This window comes from Colossoma macropomum, unplaced genomic scaffold (assembly GCF_904425465.1).
Source record: "Colossoma macropomum unplaced genomic scaffold, Colossoma_macropomum, whole genome shotgun sequence".
NCBI lineage: Eukaryota > Metazoa > Chordata > Actinopteri > Characiformes > Serrasalmidae > Colossoma > Colossoma macropomum.
The window spans coordinates 20,998,831-21,015,013 of NW_023494786.1; the positions used below are offsets into that span (position 1 = coordinate 20,998,831).

Consider the following 16,183-nt stretch of genomic DNA (forward strand, 5'->3'; position numbering starts at 1 on the left):
TCAACACGCTCTGTGCTTTATATAAGCAGTTTTTACTTGTAAAGCACTGCTGGCTGACATTATCGACTATCGTGAACCTTCTAGTATTACATTTAAGAAATATTTTATTAATAGAAAATTATGAATTATACATTTAAGGTGTATATTTTGATTGCATTATTATTAGTATGAAGCTTGTGATCTCTGACACCTGACAAAATCTTATCTAAATAGGAAAATATGGCCACTCATAGAAACAGACAACTGAGATGAAGACCAAATATTTATTAACACATATACAAACACCACTTATTATTATGATTATTAAACTTAAGTGACATTATTAAACTTAATATTTTCATCAAACTTAGAGGACAAAAAACACACAAAAGATCCAGCCAGGGTGTTTTGAGAATTAGTTCTCTGGGCTTCTCAAATTGAGAGGCACGAGGCAATAGAGTCACCTGCACATGTAGCTTCAACCTCTGCTTCTGCAAACGGAGGAAGATTTAAATTCAGTTTAATCTGAGTAACACCTAACACCAAATTCTAAATAGCAATTGTTTCCCAATCAAGCTCATGGAGACCCCCGGAGAGCCCACAATATTGCTCTGAACCTCAAGAACGTTAAAACAGTTGGTTCAAGCTGGAGTAGAGAAAATATGTGAACTGTCTGGTGTTCCCCAAGCTGTGAGCAGCGAAAACGATAACCACAACAGCAAGAAGTGGCTTTCTTTCATTACACATACACAAGCAGTCAAACTTGCTTCACTCAGTGTTGCAGTGAAAGTGACTTCAGTCAATGTTTATCAAGGAGTTGCTTCTTTTCATTGTTTTAAGTGTAATTTCGCCCTAAGATTGTATTAGGCCCAAATTAATAGAAATATATTACGGCATGTGCTGTAAATTAGTTAAACAATCTTAACAGAAATGCACACTCAAAAAGCAACCTTTATGTAAATAGCACAAATAATTTATTCTGTGGTCTATTTATTTACCTATAGAAAAGGCTCTGGTTACCTCTGAGCTATTTATGCTATAGACTGCATTTGCCACAAACACAGACATGGCTGACAGAGGACTTGTTTGAGCTGACAAATAAAAAATGACAGTACTTTTACTGCTCTTTAACGGCAGTTACATTTACTACACAAATTTTGCTTATTGCACCATAAAATCATATTGCATAGGATGTACGCTGTTGACCAGCCCCTTTTTGCCCAGCCTAATTTGGTAAGGAAGGTAATAAAAAAGAAAAACGAATATCCCAAAATAACTCACAAACAGCAGTGGTGTTGAGAAAATGAGTGATGCTGAGAGTATTGCAAATAATTCCAAGTGCACAATAAATGCACTCATGGTAAATGCTGCTTATTCTGTATCCTGTTGACACTCCTGCTTACCACCTGAGAATGGTGTGTTTCTTCTCTCTTTTTGTAAAGTCACTGTAAAAACAGTGAAAAATCTGTGCTTTTCCACCCCATCTGAAAAATCTCAAGAGGTCCACCTTATCTCAACGTAGATATCACAGTCATGATCTTGCAGATTCCTAAATGAAAAGGCCTTCAGCATTCTTGGCTTTCATTACAAGTCGAGGACACACCAGCTTTGGACAGGAACAGCTTGCCGCTGGGACAAACGCACACCTCGAACATGTCGTACAGCTCCTGAGAGTCGCCCGATGTTCTAGCTTTGCCCATGGGTAAGACAGGCAGCCGAACAGACTCGGCGTCCAAAACCACCTTCAGTATAACACAGAAAACATGCAACAGAGGATGAGGATGGATGAGGTTATGCTAGGGTTACCACCTTAGCCCTGTAAAATTCCTGGACACTCGATCAGTGGCTTGTTTTCACTAAATTCAGTGAATGGACAGATATGCTCACAGTCTGATATAGTCTAATATGGTAATCTTTTTACAGCTTCTTGCAGTGCTGCCTATTCCCTAAACTTGTCACCAGCAGAGCACCTTTCTGAAACAGTTGTCCCTATAATGAGGGTAATCTGAACCAATCAAATCCATTCTTTGTAGATAAATAGTTTGACTAGATTAAGTAGTTTTAACCTTATAAGAAATGCTAACACATGAAAATGCATGCATTGCGGGACATTTTGTGTCCAGGAGCCACTTCTTGGTCCAGGAAAATTCTGGATGGGTGGCAATCCTAGACTATACAGGATCTTATGTGCTACTAGAACTACACTCTTAATAATTAAGATGCTTCTTTGGAACCATGCCATAGAAGAACCTCTCTGGTTCCCCAGAAGAACCTTTCAATAATTGGTTCTTTCAAAAACCCAATAGAAACCATTCCGTTGAGCCAGTAGTGGCTCTTCCATGGTACATTTTATGACAATGCCATACAACCATGACAACAATAGCACTAATTATCATGGAGCAACTTTATTAAAGATGCAATCAAATATTCAGTACACAGTCAGTTTATATGCAAAGTTTTCAGTTAGAAGATCTCTAATCTAATTCCGACTATATTAAGTTAATTATTCAAGGAATGCTAACATCAATTAAAACATTTAACTAATGTGAAATTAAAGTGTGCGTGTTGTGGCTATTCACTTACAAGACCCTCAGTTGAGTGCAAAATAATGTCCAGACTTGACTGCGCCTCTACATTCCCTGTCAAGGCTTTCACATGAACTCCTTTAGGGGCCTCCATACTCAAAAACCGGGTTGGAGACTCCAGCCTTAGAGAAACAGGGAATGTTACAGGAAATATGTACAGATTTCAGGCACAAGGTGGCAGCAGAACACTGAAAACACTGCAATTCAACAACTGTAAATAAGCTATCATTGTGATTGAAACCTATTGAGTAAATACATAAGTTACTAATTCACTTTTATAGATCACAGTATGCCATTAAACTTGTCAGAAACAGCATAAGTATTTCTATTTAAGATTACTTAACAACTCAAGGTGTTAAGTAATGACCACTTAGGATTTAGGCATGCAGTTTACACAATGCTAACTGTGGGACTTCAGCTGATTCTTAGATATCTTATAGTTCCAGCACAAAAATAAAGATGCAGACACCAAATGTGTCTTGGCTGATTAGCTACATTCGGGGTACAGGGGAAATTATATAGATTGCTATAGGTTTAGAAGCCAATCATTCATTCTAACTGATCCCCAGTAGCTTCTATTCATTGACACATGAGCTTTCTGGGGCAAAATATTCCGTTAACAGGGCAGGTTGCAGCCGTGGCTTTTAGATGAGTGAAAGAGGCCATGGTCATTACCCAGCATGGCCATGATTGATTAATGCTCTGCTGGAAGCCACTATTAGTTTTCTCAAGAAAAAAAGGTGCCTGCTACTTCCATAAGCCAAGAAAGCAGCAGACATAATGTTGAAATTATACACACAAACTTTGCAGACAATCTGAAATGAAATATACCTTCACATATGAAAAGTTTATATCTCGATCCAAACTCATCTCTCACACACTCACCTAAGATCTTTCAGAGGTTCTGCTTTGACCAGAGGAGTTTCAACAGAGTGCTCAAAAAGAGCACCTTCAGGGCCTAAAAGAAAAGAATAAGATGTGCGTCACTGAAATACTGGCAGACTTTCTACTTTTCAAAATACTGGACCAAGTGTAAATTATGTATAACAATAATAAATAATAGTACATTTAATTTGTGTAGTGCTTGTCTACATCCAGGGTTGCTTTACCAAAGGAATATACACAATAACAACAGCAACATCATCAACAACAAGAACTACAGTACTGTGCAAATATAGAGACCACCCTTCATTTATTTAATTTCAAGTCAAAATGGCCACACAGTTCTTCCCTTTTTCAGGAGACATTTCTGAGGAGATTAGATATAACACTGCATAAGGAAGGGGAAGGGCAAAGGAAAATAGGTGAAAAAACAGGAGTTTCCAAAACTGGAGTTCAAAAATTATAAGAAGATATTGAGAAAATGGGACTCCTAGCAGCCATGCAAGATCTGGTAGACCAAAAGACCAAAACTGTCACCATCAGATAAACAGTAAGCTTCTATTTTTGAGAGAGAGGAGAAAATTAAGCTCCACTTTTGCTTCAGATCTGAAAAAATCTGCAGGTGTTTCTGTCCATCCTTCCTCTGTGAGAGAACAACTCAACACTATCTGAGTCTGAAAGCATGTGCAGCTGTCAAGAAGCGCTTACTGAGAAAAGGAAACAGACAATTTGCATATAACATTGCACATAAAACAAAGAAGCTGCTGGTGTTCTCAGAACAATAGACTGACCACCCCAGAGTCCAGACCCTAACACTGTTGAATGGGATTACTTGTATTCTGAGAAACAGAAGAAAAGCAACCAACATCATAGACTTAACCTTGGAGGTGTGGAAAAATATCCCTGCGGATTTCTTTGAAAAAGTAAAAGGAAATCTTCAGGAAACAATGGAAGCTGTAATAAAGGCAAAGGGTGGACACACTAAATACTTATAAAATAGGCTTATACTAGGTTTCTGTGTAATTTACTGTTAAGTATAAAGTTTAATTGTTATTTCCTGATGCTAAATAATGAATAATTTGTAATTAAAGGCTGTTATAATGGTATATAATATAGTATGGTACATATGGTATATATATAAATAAATGACAGGTGGTCTGACTTTTGCACAGTACCTTCCAAAATAAATAAATAAATAAATAAACACGGAATCAAGTGAGACAGAGAATAAAAAAACAGTCAAGACAGGATAAAATGAAAGTATAGACCAGAATTTATGTATTTAGCATGTATATTAGCAATATTTTGGAGTTGGAAAAAGCACTTTTGACAAGTGCCTTAATATGAGGTTAACCTCTTTAAATAGCTAGGGCCTGCCGGTGGGCCCAAAGTTTTATTACACACTTCTATAACCTAAGAATAGCTCAGCCAGTTTGCAGTGAAGTCCTGGTAGTTACTAAATAATAATGCTTAGAATGTAATAAGCCTGGGATATTAGAGGTTAAGAGATGGATTGAAGAGTTCACTCAGACTGCAAATATTCTGGAAAAGGTACAACATTTAGACTACCATCAAAATCAGAGGATTTTGTTCATAGGGATTTAAGGTTGATATGTAAATCTTTTTTTATTGTGCATAGTGTAAACAGCAGGCTCAGTGTGGGTGTTATAAATGACTTTGCACTCTGCCCATACAATAGTTCCAATCATCCTAACTGATTTTTAGAGTTAAGCACTAAAACGAAAAATCATTAACACTACGAGTTCTGCTGCCTCTCTCACATCGATAGTTGTGTTAGTTTCTATATTACATGTATGAAGCATGAGGCGTTGCTTCCCTGTTTAGCCTCATGGACATGCAAAAGGGTTCCTTCAGTTATTTAAGTCAAGCAGTTGAAAGACAAAGCTGAGTACCTCACGGCTGTTTGGATGCTGTTATTGCAGTATTGATGTATAATGCAATGTCACAGCAAGTCATGAAATATCAGTTGGATATCGTTAAGGCTTGGGGCTTTTGTAGATAAAACTCACGTGACGGTTATCCACTGTGTGAACATGATTCATGGAAACTGAGTATGGAGCAAAACATCAAAATTTCATTTCATTTTCTACAGTTAATGTGTTGGTCTACAAAGGACACTTTGGCACATAGAGTAGCTTTTGAACAACACAATACAGCAGCCAGTGGCATTTGTCTAGCTACATTTTAGCCAGGTGCCTGCTTTCTTTCAGGGTCTTTCAGGATGTTTCATGCCAGCGAGTTCAGTTCTAGTTCTCTCCTGAGGAGCAAGAGTCCTGAAGAGTGACCCCATCATAATAAGGCTACCAACAGACACCATCCATGACTAATTATGTTGCACAGTGAGGGGCCTGTCTGCCCAAGCCGAACAGAGACGAGGGTGGTAAGGAGAACAGAAGGTCTGCGAGTGTGTGCATTATAATGAAATAATTTCCTAAATGAATGCAATTATTGGAATAATTCTCATAATAAACGGTAATAATGAAAGGCTTCAGATGGAACCTGTTGGGACTTTGTTCTGTTCTCTGGGTTGGTTTTCTTACAATTTGCAAAATTCTGCAGAAAGCCTGGGACTATTTACATTACTAACATGCTGTATCTACTAAACATTTACTGTGACACTAATGCACATTGCAGGTGCAAAATCACCCACAGTTGATTTATCAATTCGTGCGCACAAGCCTTGCACACAAAGCCATTATTGAGCTGCAGGTTTTGGCACAACTGACTTTGAGAATATGCATTTAAAGGAGTGGCACTGTTGAGGGTGAAGAAACAGGGGAGGCAACTATGCAAATTAAAACCCCAGAGTGATTTACTAATCTGAACTAGGCAGAAAAGTTGCATATACTTTAACACCAAGAAGAAGGAGGCGCAATTACTTTGAAAATGGCTTGAGCACGGAAGGCAAGCAAGAATACAGGGAGAGCAAAACACACATTTCATCTAATTCCAGCATCTAGTTCCTCTAGAGAGAAATTCTGCCTACCTCCATTTCTGAATGGCTGAAACATGTTTGAAGCAGATCTATATATTAGACTCCAAAATTCAAATTTGCCAGTTTATGGATGATGTCACTTCAACTGCAAATATAAAATGTTACTATTAAACACATAATGAACAGTAAATTACACAGAAGCCTCAACAACAGTATTTAGTGTGTCCACACTTTTCCTTTATTACAGCTTTTTCTGCTTTTCACAATCCAAGTAATCCCAAACACGTTGAGTGATATTGAGGTCTGGATTCTGGGGTGGTCAGTCCATTGTTCTGAGAACACCAGCGGCTTCTTGGTTTGATTTACTAAAATTTTCTTTTCTCTTTAACAGCTTCTTGGCAGATTCTTTCAGACTCATTGAGTTGTCTTCTCTCAGTGGAAGGATGGACAGAAACACCTGTGGATTTTTTCAGATCTGAAGCAAGAGTGGAGCTTGATTTTCTCCTCTCTCTCAAAAATGACATCTTTAAGTACTGTTTATCTGATGGCGACAGTTTTAGTGGTCTATCAGGTCTAGCACATTTGTTAGCAGTGCCATTTTCTCTGTATAATTTTTTTAGTTTTGTAAATTCCTGTTTTGCACTTAGTTTCCTTTGATTTTCCGCATTCTCCTCAGAAACACCTTCCGAAAAATTAATAATTTGTACTTAATGGCTGCTTTGACTGGAAATTAAATAAATCAACAGTGGTATGTCTTAATTTTAACTCCACTATAATCATCTAGCAACTTGACATTTTGGGTGAGTTCAGTGTATATTTGAGCTCGAATTAAGTGTCAAATCACTAATTATTCAGATAGCTATAGATTTAAGCATAATTATTTTAGACTTTCTAGACACAAAAATAATATACACCGATTCAGATGTATGCTGTGGTAAAAATACACTAAACTTTGTCTCAGGCCAAAATACCATCAGTACCTGTAACTCTGAGCTTGCCAGTTCCCACGATGGCTTCTTTTGCATCAGCATAGAACAGAGTCTTGTCAGTGCCTGAGCTACTTGAGCTAATAGTCAAGTGCTGCCCAAAGGCCTTAGCATGTTTTGGACCTAAAAGGTAAAACACAGAGGTTGGCATAATCATTCATAGCTCAATAGAAGTGTACAACTCAATATGATTATTCAAATAAATAATGATTGTACAACTGAGTATCAATAGTATATAAGTACATATCTCAGTGACACTGAGTAAAATCAAACAAAAAACCTCAAAGTTTGACCATGGCTTTGTCTTTCCATGTAATGAAGAATGCACTGGCCATGAACTTCAACTGAAGTCACCTCAGGCCAGTCCAGTCATTAGATTATTCCACAATGGGCCATTGACCGTGACTGTATATTGCCAATCATAATACCTTATTGTCCAGTGTAACAATTTCATTAATTAAGTCATTCATTCCTCAACTAATTACAGGCCTTCTGTCTTTCTGTACGGGTGTACTCATATTCAGCTCGCTCAGCTTAAGGGCTTTCAGTCTCATAAATAGGCCAATCTGAAGCTAATGGGCAGAGTACAGGACAGAGTTATAGAGAAACTGAATGGTGACCAGTGGCAAAATATGAAATAGGAGACAAGCCAAGAACATTCTTCAAGTTGGATAAAGTTCTGGCTTGAGGAAATTTTTAGCAGGAGTGACATTGGAACAAGATACTTGTGCATTCCATCAGGGCCACATGAACAGACAGGCAAAAAGAAGAAGGAGAGAAAGCAGGGAAGGAATTGAATAGACTCAGATATTCTGTGTATTATTCTGTGTATGGCACCATAGTGTGAGTGTAGGGTCTTCATACCTACAGAAATGCTTCCTGTTACATCATCGTTCGCATTGCGGGCATTGAGAGTCACATTATCAGTCGAGTGAACAAACAGAGCCGAGTCCTTTAAGAAAACAACAAGAGTTTGATTAAATGATGTATATTTCAGGAAACTTAAAGGGCTTATATCATGGAAAACTGATTTTCCTCACTTTTTCTTGTAGTATGTAAACACTGTTAAAGTTACAAAACATACTGCCTACTCACTAGGGTTCATTTATGGAAACTGAGCAGCAAAAACAGCCTGTTTTGAATTACATATAAAGTTGAATGCAAAAGTTTAGGCACCCCTGGTGTTGATTTTCTAAATGGAAATAAGTTCATAGATCCTCTACAGAGAACACACTTTTGGACATTTTAATGCACAATCACTGTTTATTTGTTGAATTTAACATGGGATGTGGCCTGTGCAAAAGTTATGTTGAAGAATAAAAACTGAAGGGCAAAAAATGCCAAGTCTGGTCCCTGTAGAGGATATCTTAAGCTATTTTACTTAGAAAATCAACAAAACATGTCATTTGACCAAGAGGGCCCGAAATTTTGCATTTGACTGAATCTACTCCACTTAGTCAGAAAATGGACATGTAAAATGAATTATGACTGTTTTGGTACATGAGACAACACAAACATCATAATAAGACACCAGGGGGAAAATACAATAAAATACCAAAAAAATTAGTAAATAGACCTTCTAAGTAGAATATTATACAAATGGATGTGGTAAATAGAAAGAAAAAAATCTTTACAAGCACACAGTTAAACAGACTGAATTATTTACAATGGATTTAAGTTTCATCCAGTTTATAGCTGTTGGATTGGTCCTGTAAATAAAGGGCAAACCCTTCCTTTTTAATTAAGGGCATAAAATGTGCCCAAAGAAAAACAGAACATACTGAACAAAACCATAGCATGCTAACCACAGCAGCGACAGTAAATGTTCCCAGCTGCAACAAGCCATGAACTGTCGGCCAAAGCTAGTGATGTGAGAAGAGAGAGAGGAAAGCAAGAGTAAAATGCTCTAACACTACTCGATTTACTCTATTTACATTCTAAGCAGCAAAATCCACAGTTTCTTTTCTTTCTACAACTAAACTGTAGATAGTTGAGCTTTCATACTGATGTGGGACCTGCAGCTTCTACACGAATCCTGGTTTTAATCACAAAATATGTGAAGCAACCAGTAGGACACCACAAACAAAGCTTCTTCCAAACATAACCACAGCAGGAAATGAGTCCAAAGCCAATAAACAATGAGCCATTATCTTTGCTGCTTGTTACTTCCAGAAATGCTATGCCATGTTTGTATGTTTTATAGTAGCACTGGCATCATTGATTATATCAGTAATCCATTAATCCACAATTCTTTTTGACAATTCATCAACTAACCAAGTTTTTAATAAAGGCCAAACAATAAAAACAGACTGAATAATAACAAACTATGCATAGTCTTTCAAAGACGTCAAAACGCTTCATTGGATATATTCATACAGTATGCATATAAATGTAAGGCCATCAGAACCTGTTTCTTGCTTTATGAGAGATCAGTAGGTAAATTGTGCATGCTTTCAAAATGAGTGTAGCGTGAGACAGTGGGTGACTGCATACCTCTCTGGAGTCGATCTCCTGGGCATAGAGTGGAAAGAGGAATTCAGACTCGCCCTCCAACCTCACCCCATCTGCTGTGACCTGAAGGTATCCCATGCCTTCCTACAGACAGAAAACAACACCCTGTCATCACTTTCATAACAGAACATCATATCTCCAAAATAGTAACTTCAGGACTTCAAGGACTTTAAAGCCCATATCTTACATTTTCTGGTATGTTTTTCTCCCTGAGGTCTACTTGTGATGTTTGTGTGAATTTATATACTACAAACAACTGCCTGCTTGTGCCTCATTCAAAACACAGTCCAAGCTTCAACAAGCTGGCCTAAACTGCTGTAGACTGAATAGGCAGACATATATATATAAATACAGTAGATTTGTGACATCACAAAAACAGTGAATTCAGAACATCCTATTTTTTGCAGCATGGCTTCCATATATGAACTGAATGGGCTAAATGGATTGGGAAATGAGCTGTACATTTTTAAACCTAGTTTACATACTAGTTTGCTTCTGGATCAGTCTTTCTTTTCATTTAGCACAGTGTGAAAATCATTCAGAACTCATGTAAAGCTATATAGCATTCCTGAACTATACTCAGAAGCCTCTTACCGCATTGAACCACATCACTCTCAAGATCCAGATAGTGAGGCCAAGGTTTACTACCAGGATGATAATGAGGAGCAGGACAAACAGATAAAGGCATCGCTTCCTCCAGCCATAGATGCCGATCTTATAGATGTACTCAGTAACTGGTGATGGGACACCAGATTCATCTGTAGTGGTGACATACTGTTCACGCACCATCTGCAGAGAGACAAAAAACATAAAAGACTTAGTGGCACAGTGGGTAGCACTGTCACCTCACAGCAAGAAGGGCCTGGGTTCAATTCTCGGCCGGGTGACCAGGGTCCTTTCTGTGTGGAGTTTGCATGTTCTCCCTGTGTCTGCATGGGTTTCCTCCCACAGTCCAAAGACATGCAGTCAGGCCAACTGGACATGCTAAATTGCCCCTAGGTCTGAATATATATGTCTGTCTGCCCTGTGATGGCCCAGCAACCTGTCCAAGATGTGTCCTGCCATCCGCACAGTGGCTGCTGGGATAGGCTCCACCCCAGCCGTGTATTGGTACCCTTGGTAAAGATGGATAAAAAGCTCATGAAAAAATGTCTTTGTGATTAATTAGCTCTATCTGACACTAAAAGTGGCGTAAGTTGTGAGAATGGTGGATGTTTGAGGGTTTTTTTCCCATAAAGCTTTGGGAACCCTGTTATATAGTTGTATGGTATCACAGACTCAAATCTGTAAATCTGGTATCACACTGTAAATCTGGCTGCCTCTGCCAACAAGCTAGTCAAGGTTGGATCTTCCAGCAGGACAATGATCCAAAACATACATCCAAATCCACACAAAAAGACTCTGGCCATCTCAGTCTCTTGACCTGAAGTCCAGTGAAAATCTGTGGGAAGAGCTGAGGAGGAGAGTCCGAAAGATAGGCTCCAGGACTCTGGAGGATGTGCAGAGATTTTTTATTGAGGCGTGGTCTCAGATTACAATCTCATCAACATGTTGTTGTTACGTTGGTAGAGGGAGGTTGCACAAAGTACTAAATGTCAATGATTGTGAAACAGGTGGTTTAGTTGAAAAAAGGTTTTGTTTTCTTGGACTAAATTTACTTCAATAAAAGCTTTGATTTTTCTCATATTTTCAGTCTGAGATTGAGCTAATTAATCACAAAGACAAATTTTATGACCTTTTTACCCATCTTAACCAACAATGCCAATAATTATGGAGCTGACAATGTATAAAAATATTTTTCCATTTGTGCAAGATGTAACAGACAAAATTTAAAAATGTGCATCCAGCAGGCCCCATTCCTGTCTACCCCTGTGACAGAAAATCAAACTCCACTCATGTTTTAGATCTAAAAAAAATGTGTTTTTGTTCATCCTTCTACTGTGAGAAAACTCAACACTATGAGTCTGCAAGGATGTGTCAAGAAGCCAGTACTGAGAAAAGCAAATCAGTTTTCAGACTCCAGACCTCTACATTATTGAATGTGTTTGTTATTATTTGGGTCATGATAAGCCAAAAATGCAATCAACTTCTAAGACTAAACTTAATATATTTTTTCTAATACATATATTTTTTCTGCTTTTTTCCTGATGCTGAAAAATGAATAACTGTAAATTAAATAATGAAGATCTCTGACTTAACTGTATGCTAATGTAACACAATTTAATTCCAATTCATTTTAGATCATTTCTACTGGTTAATACATTATGAAATGTTTACAAAATTTAAAAGCGCACTGGTAATGTAAAAAAAGTTACCTACACCGACAGCGATGACTTGCAGAAGGCCCTAACAATCCAGTCTTGCATTAGGACATTCAACAGGCATGTCACAATGCACTGAATTATAGATAAATTAAGGTGGCTCAATTTTAAGTGGACAAGGTCGGATGAACTGCATGTGAAAAAAGAACAACAAAAAAAAAAACACATGGTATAGCTATGAACATTTTGACAGAATATTGTTTGTCTGGCAATCTTTAATTCATGGCCAAATTCTCCAGCAGGTAAAAATGCAAAGTGCAATGTTCCACTTTTATGATGTGTATGTGTGCATAGATAGAAAGTTTAATGACATTCGTAAAGTTGCTTCCCTTTGGTGATGTTTTAGAGGGGACGATAAACACTGTGGAGTACGAGTGGATAAAACCCACCCATTTCCGGTTACTCTAGCCAACATAGGAAACAAACCACACTGGCCCAGTGGATATGGAATATCTCTCCTAACCAGAACCCAACTCCCCTCAGGATCTGTCGCACACACTTTAAATACCAGTCAGTGATGAATACTCTCTATTTCACATTAACACAACACAAATAAAGTGAGACAATAATCCATGATCTCCACGCAGGATGCATCCTCTGCAGTAAATAAATTGGTCAAGTTTAGGTGATGGCTTTCCTCTCAGGTAGCGGAGGAGAGCACAGAGCACTCGTCATTCTTCAAAGAAAAACATGTACCTCCAAAATGGTAGCTTTACAGGAGAAGACAAAAAACATTCTTGATTTTGAACGTAAGTTAATGCAAGGAGGTTTTATTCTAGGTGCATTTCTATGTTTTTTTGTGTTGTAAAAATTTTTACACAATGTAAAGGAAGTCTGCTGTGTTCAAATGATACAGAAAAATAAAAAAAATGGATTTTATTTATTTATTTATTTGACAATGATGACATAGCACATGACAATACTGTTAAAGGGCCCATATCTACATTTTTCTTGTACTATATTATTTCCTTAAGCTCCATAGTATGTTTGTGTTGCTGTACCAAGAAAATGCATTATTTATTTTCCAATGTTTCTTTATTTCTTTTTTTTCACTGTGATTTCTGTACACTCATATGCCAAAGTCCAAATATATATATTTTTTGATGCTCTAAGAGAAAGTAAGACATCCGCTACATTTTTCTGCAGATTGTACAGCAAGATTTCTACTTACTTGTTTCACATACTTGAAAAATATTTAACATGAAATGAAAAAGGTATCATAACTTTTGCACAGGCCACATTTTATGTTTTGTTCCCTTCAATATATTACAACAAGCAAACAAAGAGCAATCATGCATTAAAATGTGCAGTGGTGTGTTCTCTACAGAGGATGTGTACAGCAAAGCATATAAATTGAGCAGGAGCGCCCAAACTTTTGCATATGACTGTACGCACAAAATCTCTGTTCTGACTGGATGCCTGCGCTGTACTGCATTCAAAAAGCAGCCCTGCTGCTAAACCACTCAGTGGAGCTAAACTGCTGTAGGCTGAATAGGCGGATAGATGTAAATGTGTTGGTTTCTGTGACATTACATAAATAATGAATTCAAAACGGGTTGTTTTTGCAGCCTAGTTTCCATATGTGGGCTGTATATACTTGTGAGTGACTAGTTTTGAAACGTTAATAATATTTGCTCACAACATCCCATTTTTATCTTTACAAAAAGTGATGAAAAGCTGTTTTTGCATTTGGGCCTTTTAATTAAAACTATATGAATAGTAAAAACAGTACATTTAGTCATCATTAAACAGGATCCTCTGGGAACATCTGAAATAAATGTATGCATTGTAGATGGAAAAAAGTGGGGGGAAACCTCAGATGTATAATTTTCCTTTTCTTTTCTGTCTTTAGTCTTCGCTATTGTCTGTTTATTCTAGTTACTTTTCCCTTATGTTAAATTGCAGAGTGCCCAATGACTGATCACATGGCTAGCAGATGTCTCTAAACTTCAACTCTAAACTAACCAAACCCATGGCAACTCATCCAAACATTCCTTGGGTTTGGACCTTGCGGCCTGGTTCTCACTTTTTCCTAACGTTCTTCCGCAGGCCTTAATGGATGGATACACCCCTTGTAAGCGGAAGCACATCCAAAAAATGAAATCCACATGATATAATATTATATGGAGATTTTTGGGCGGCTTGCACAGGTTATTCGAAGATACACGCACCAACATGCTGCTACTATTTCTCTCACTCCCTTTTCCATTAACCCTCCCTCCTGATGCGCTCTCCCTTTCTCCTTCCATCTTAGCTGCCAAGACAAGAAATTACCACAGCCCACTACACACTGTCTTCCCAAACCGCTGGGGCCTGACATTAATTGAGATTCCAGGCTCCTTGTGGCGTCAATGCTTGACCTGATCAAATACCAGGAGAGCTTGTAGAGATTTCATTGGTTTGATATTACTCGCCTCCATATGGAGTTGCTGGAGGATACACTGTTATGAGAATGGAAAAAATAGCACTCAGAGGAGTTCCGGTGGAGAGGAGCAGAGCGGAGGGTAAACGACAAGCTCCACAAAGTTTTCCCCCACTTGGTCTAATCGTGCTGTCTGCATAACTCCACTGCGCCGTAATGCCTCAACCCCGCTAAAAATAGGCCCAGAGTCTGTGCTCCTAATTTTAAAGGGAACCGAGGAACACTGGGAAAAGGGTTTACAATAATGCACATAGAAACGGACAAACAAACAACAAGAAGTGTACAAAAACAGAATGAGACCTATGATGTACTGTTAGTCTACAGTAGTTTAATCAGAAACATGCTGCTCTCCATTTATGGTAGCAAAGTTTTCTAGTTGGGAGAAAAAAGAGAAATCCTGTCACAACTACCCACACAAATAAAGGTTCCTAAATGTCTCGTCTTGGATATATGGTACTAGAAAACCTTTAGTTGTTACAGAACCTTTATATTATGTGGACATTCTTTAAACTTAACTCATTTATTAAAATCTTTAAAAGTCTTTTCAACGAACCATCCACTGAAATGTTCTCCAGAGAACCAAGTGTTTTTTCTATGACATCGCTCCAAAGAACCCTCCAAAAAAGACACAAAGTCCCTTCCACCCTTTGTTAACAAATGCAAACTAGCATTACTAAGTTGGAAAAACATCAAAAACATGTAGAATTTTCCAACTGTAGAGTCTTCAGTTTAAGTCAAGCCAGGTAATATAACAGCACTTCCATAGCAAGCCTAAGTGAAAGCAGTAGAGAGAAACAGAAGAGTTGCTTACCCTTGCTGCTGGGCTGTGCACTGACACACAGCCCACCCCTCTTCTGCAGCCAGCAGTGGAAACACAGCTTCTGTGTGGTGGCGGCAGTGGTAACACTGGAGTCCTTGCGCGCGTCTGTCCGTCAAGCCCTCAACAGCTGCCTCTCATAAATCTGACTCTGGATCAGCCCCAGCTAATCGTCATGAGGGGTGACTTGCCCCCACTTCCGCCTCTCAACACCCCCTCCCTGGCTGATTTCCAATCAACCTCCCTTAACTGTACACCAGCCCAATAGTTCAATGACCATTCGGGAGAGGTGCGAGCAATGAGACACTCAAAGCGAAGTCGTTTCTCCACAGGACAGAGGAAAAGAGGGGAGATAAGAATGGTCCAGTTTCAGAGTGAGATATCTGCCGCTGTACTGGCTCACATACACCGGTGACTCACTCTCTAAGCATGAGTTCTGCTCCAGCAACTGAAGTTAGTGCTTCTCTAATAAGCTGGTTTAGTGCTGGTCTTTTTGGATAGGACAAAAGGCCAGCCCACTGGGAGAGTCACCGAATGGCAGGTCATTCTAAAACCAGAGGGAATATTAATAGCAAATGTCTGTGAGGGGTGGTAGTAGTGGAAGCTGTAATAGTCACTCAAGGCTAGTTGTTATGTACAGGCTCCTTGATGGTCTTTTTCTAATGCAGCTCACTCAGAATTCTGAATCTCCTCTGCTGAGTACAGAACAAGAACAACATCATCA

The 16,183-nt window shown here is 38.4% G+C and overlaps 1 protein-coding gene across 1 annotated transcript; it reads right to left on the bottom strand.

The window, feature by feature from the left end:
• Positions 1-249: 249 nt before the first annotated feature.
• Positions 250-15,854, bottom strand: sgcg (sarcoglycan, gamma). The gene is made up of 8 exons (XM_036563576.1): positions 15,454-15,854; positions 10,494-10,688; positions 9,882-9,983; positions 8,253-8,340; positions 7,383-7,511; positions 3,450-3,522; positions 2,563-2,686; positions 250-1,721 (listed from the first exon to the last, which is right to left on the bottom strand). Exons 2-8 carry the CDS (start codon positions 10,686-10,688, stop codon positions 1,545-1,547), a joined length of 888 nt encoding a protein of 295 aa, XP_036419469.1. The 5' UTR covers positions 15,454-15,854; the 3' UTR covers positions 250-1,544.
• Positions 15,855-16,183: the final 329 nt, after the last annotated feature.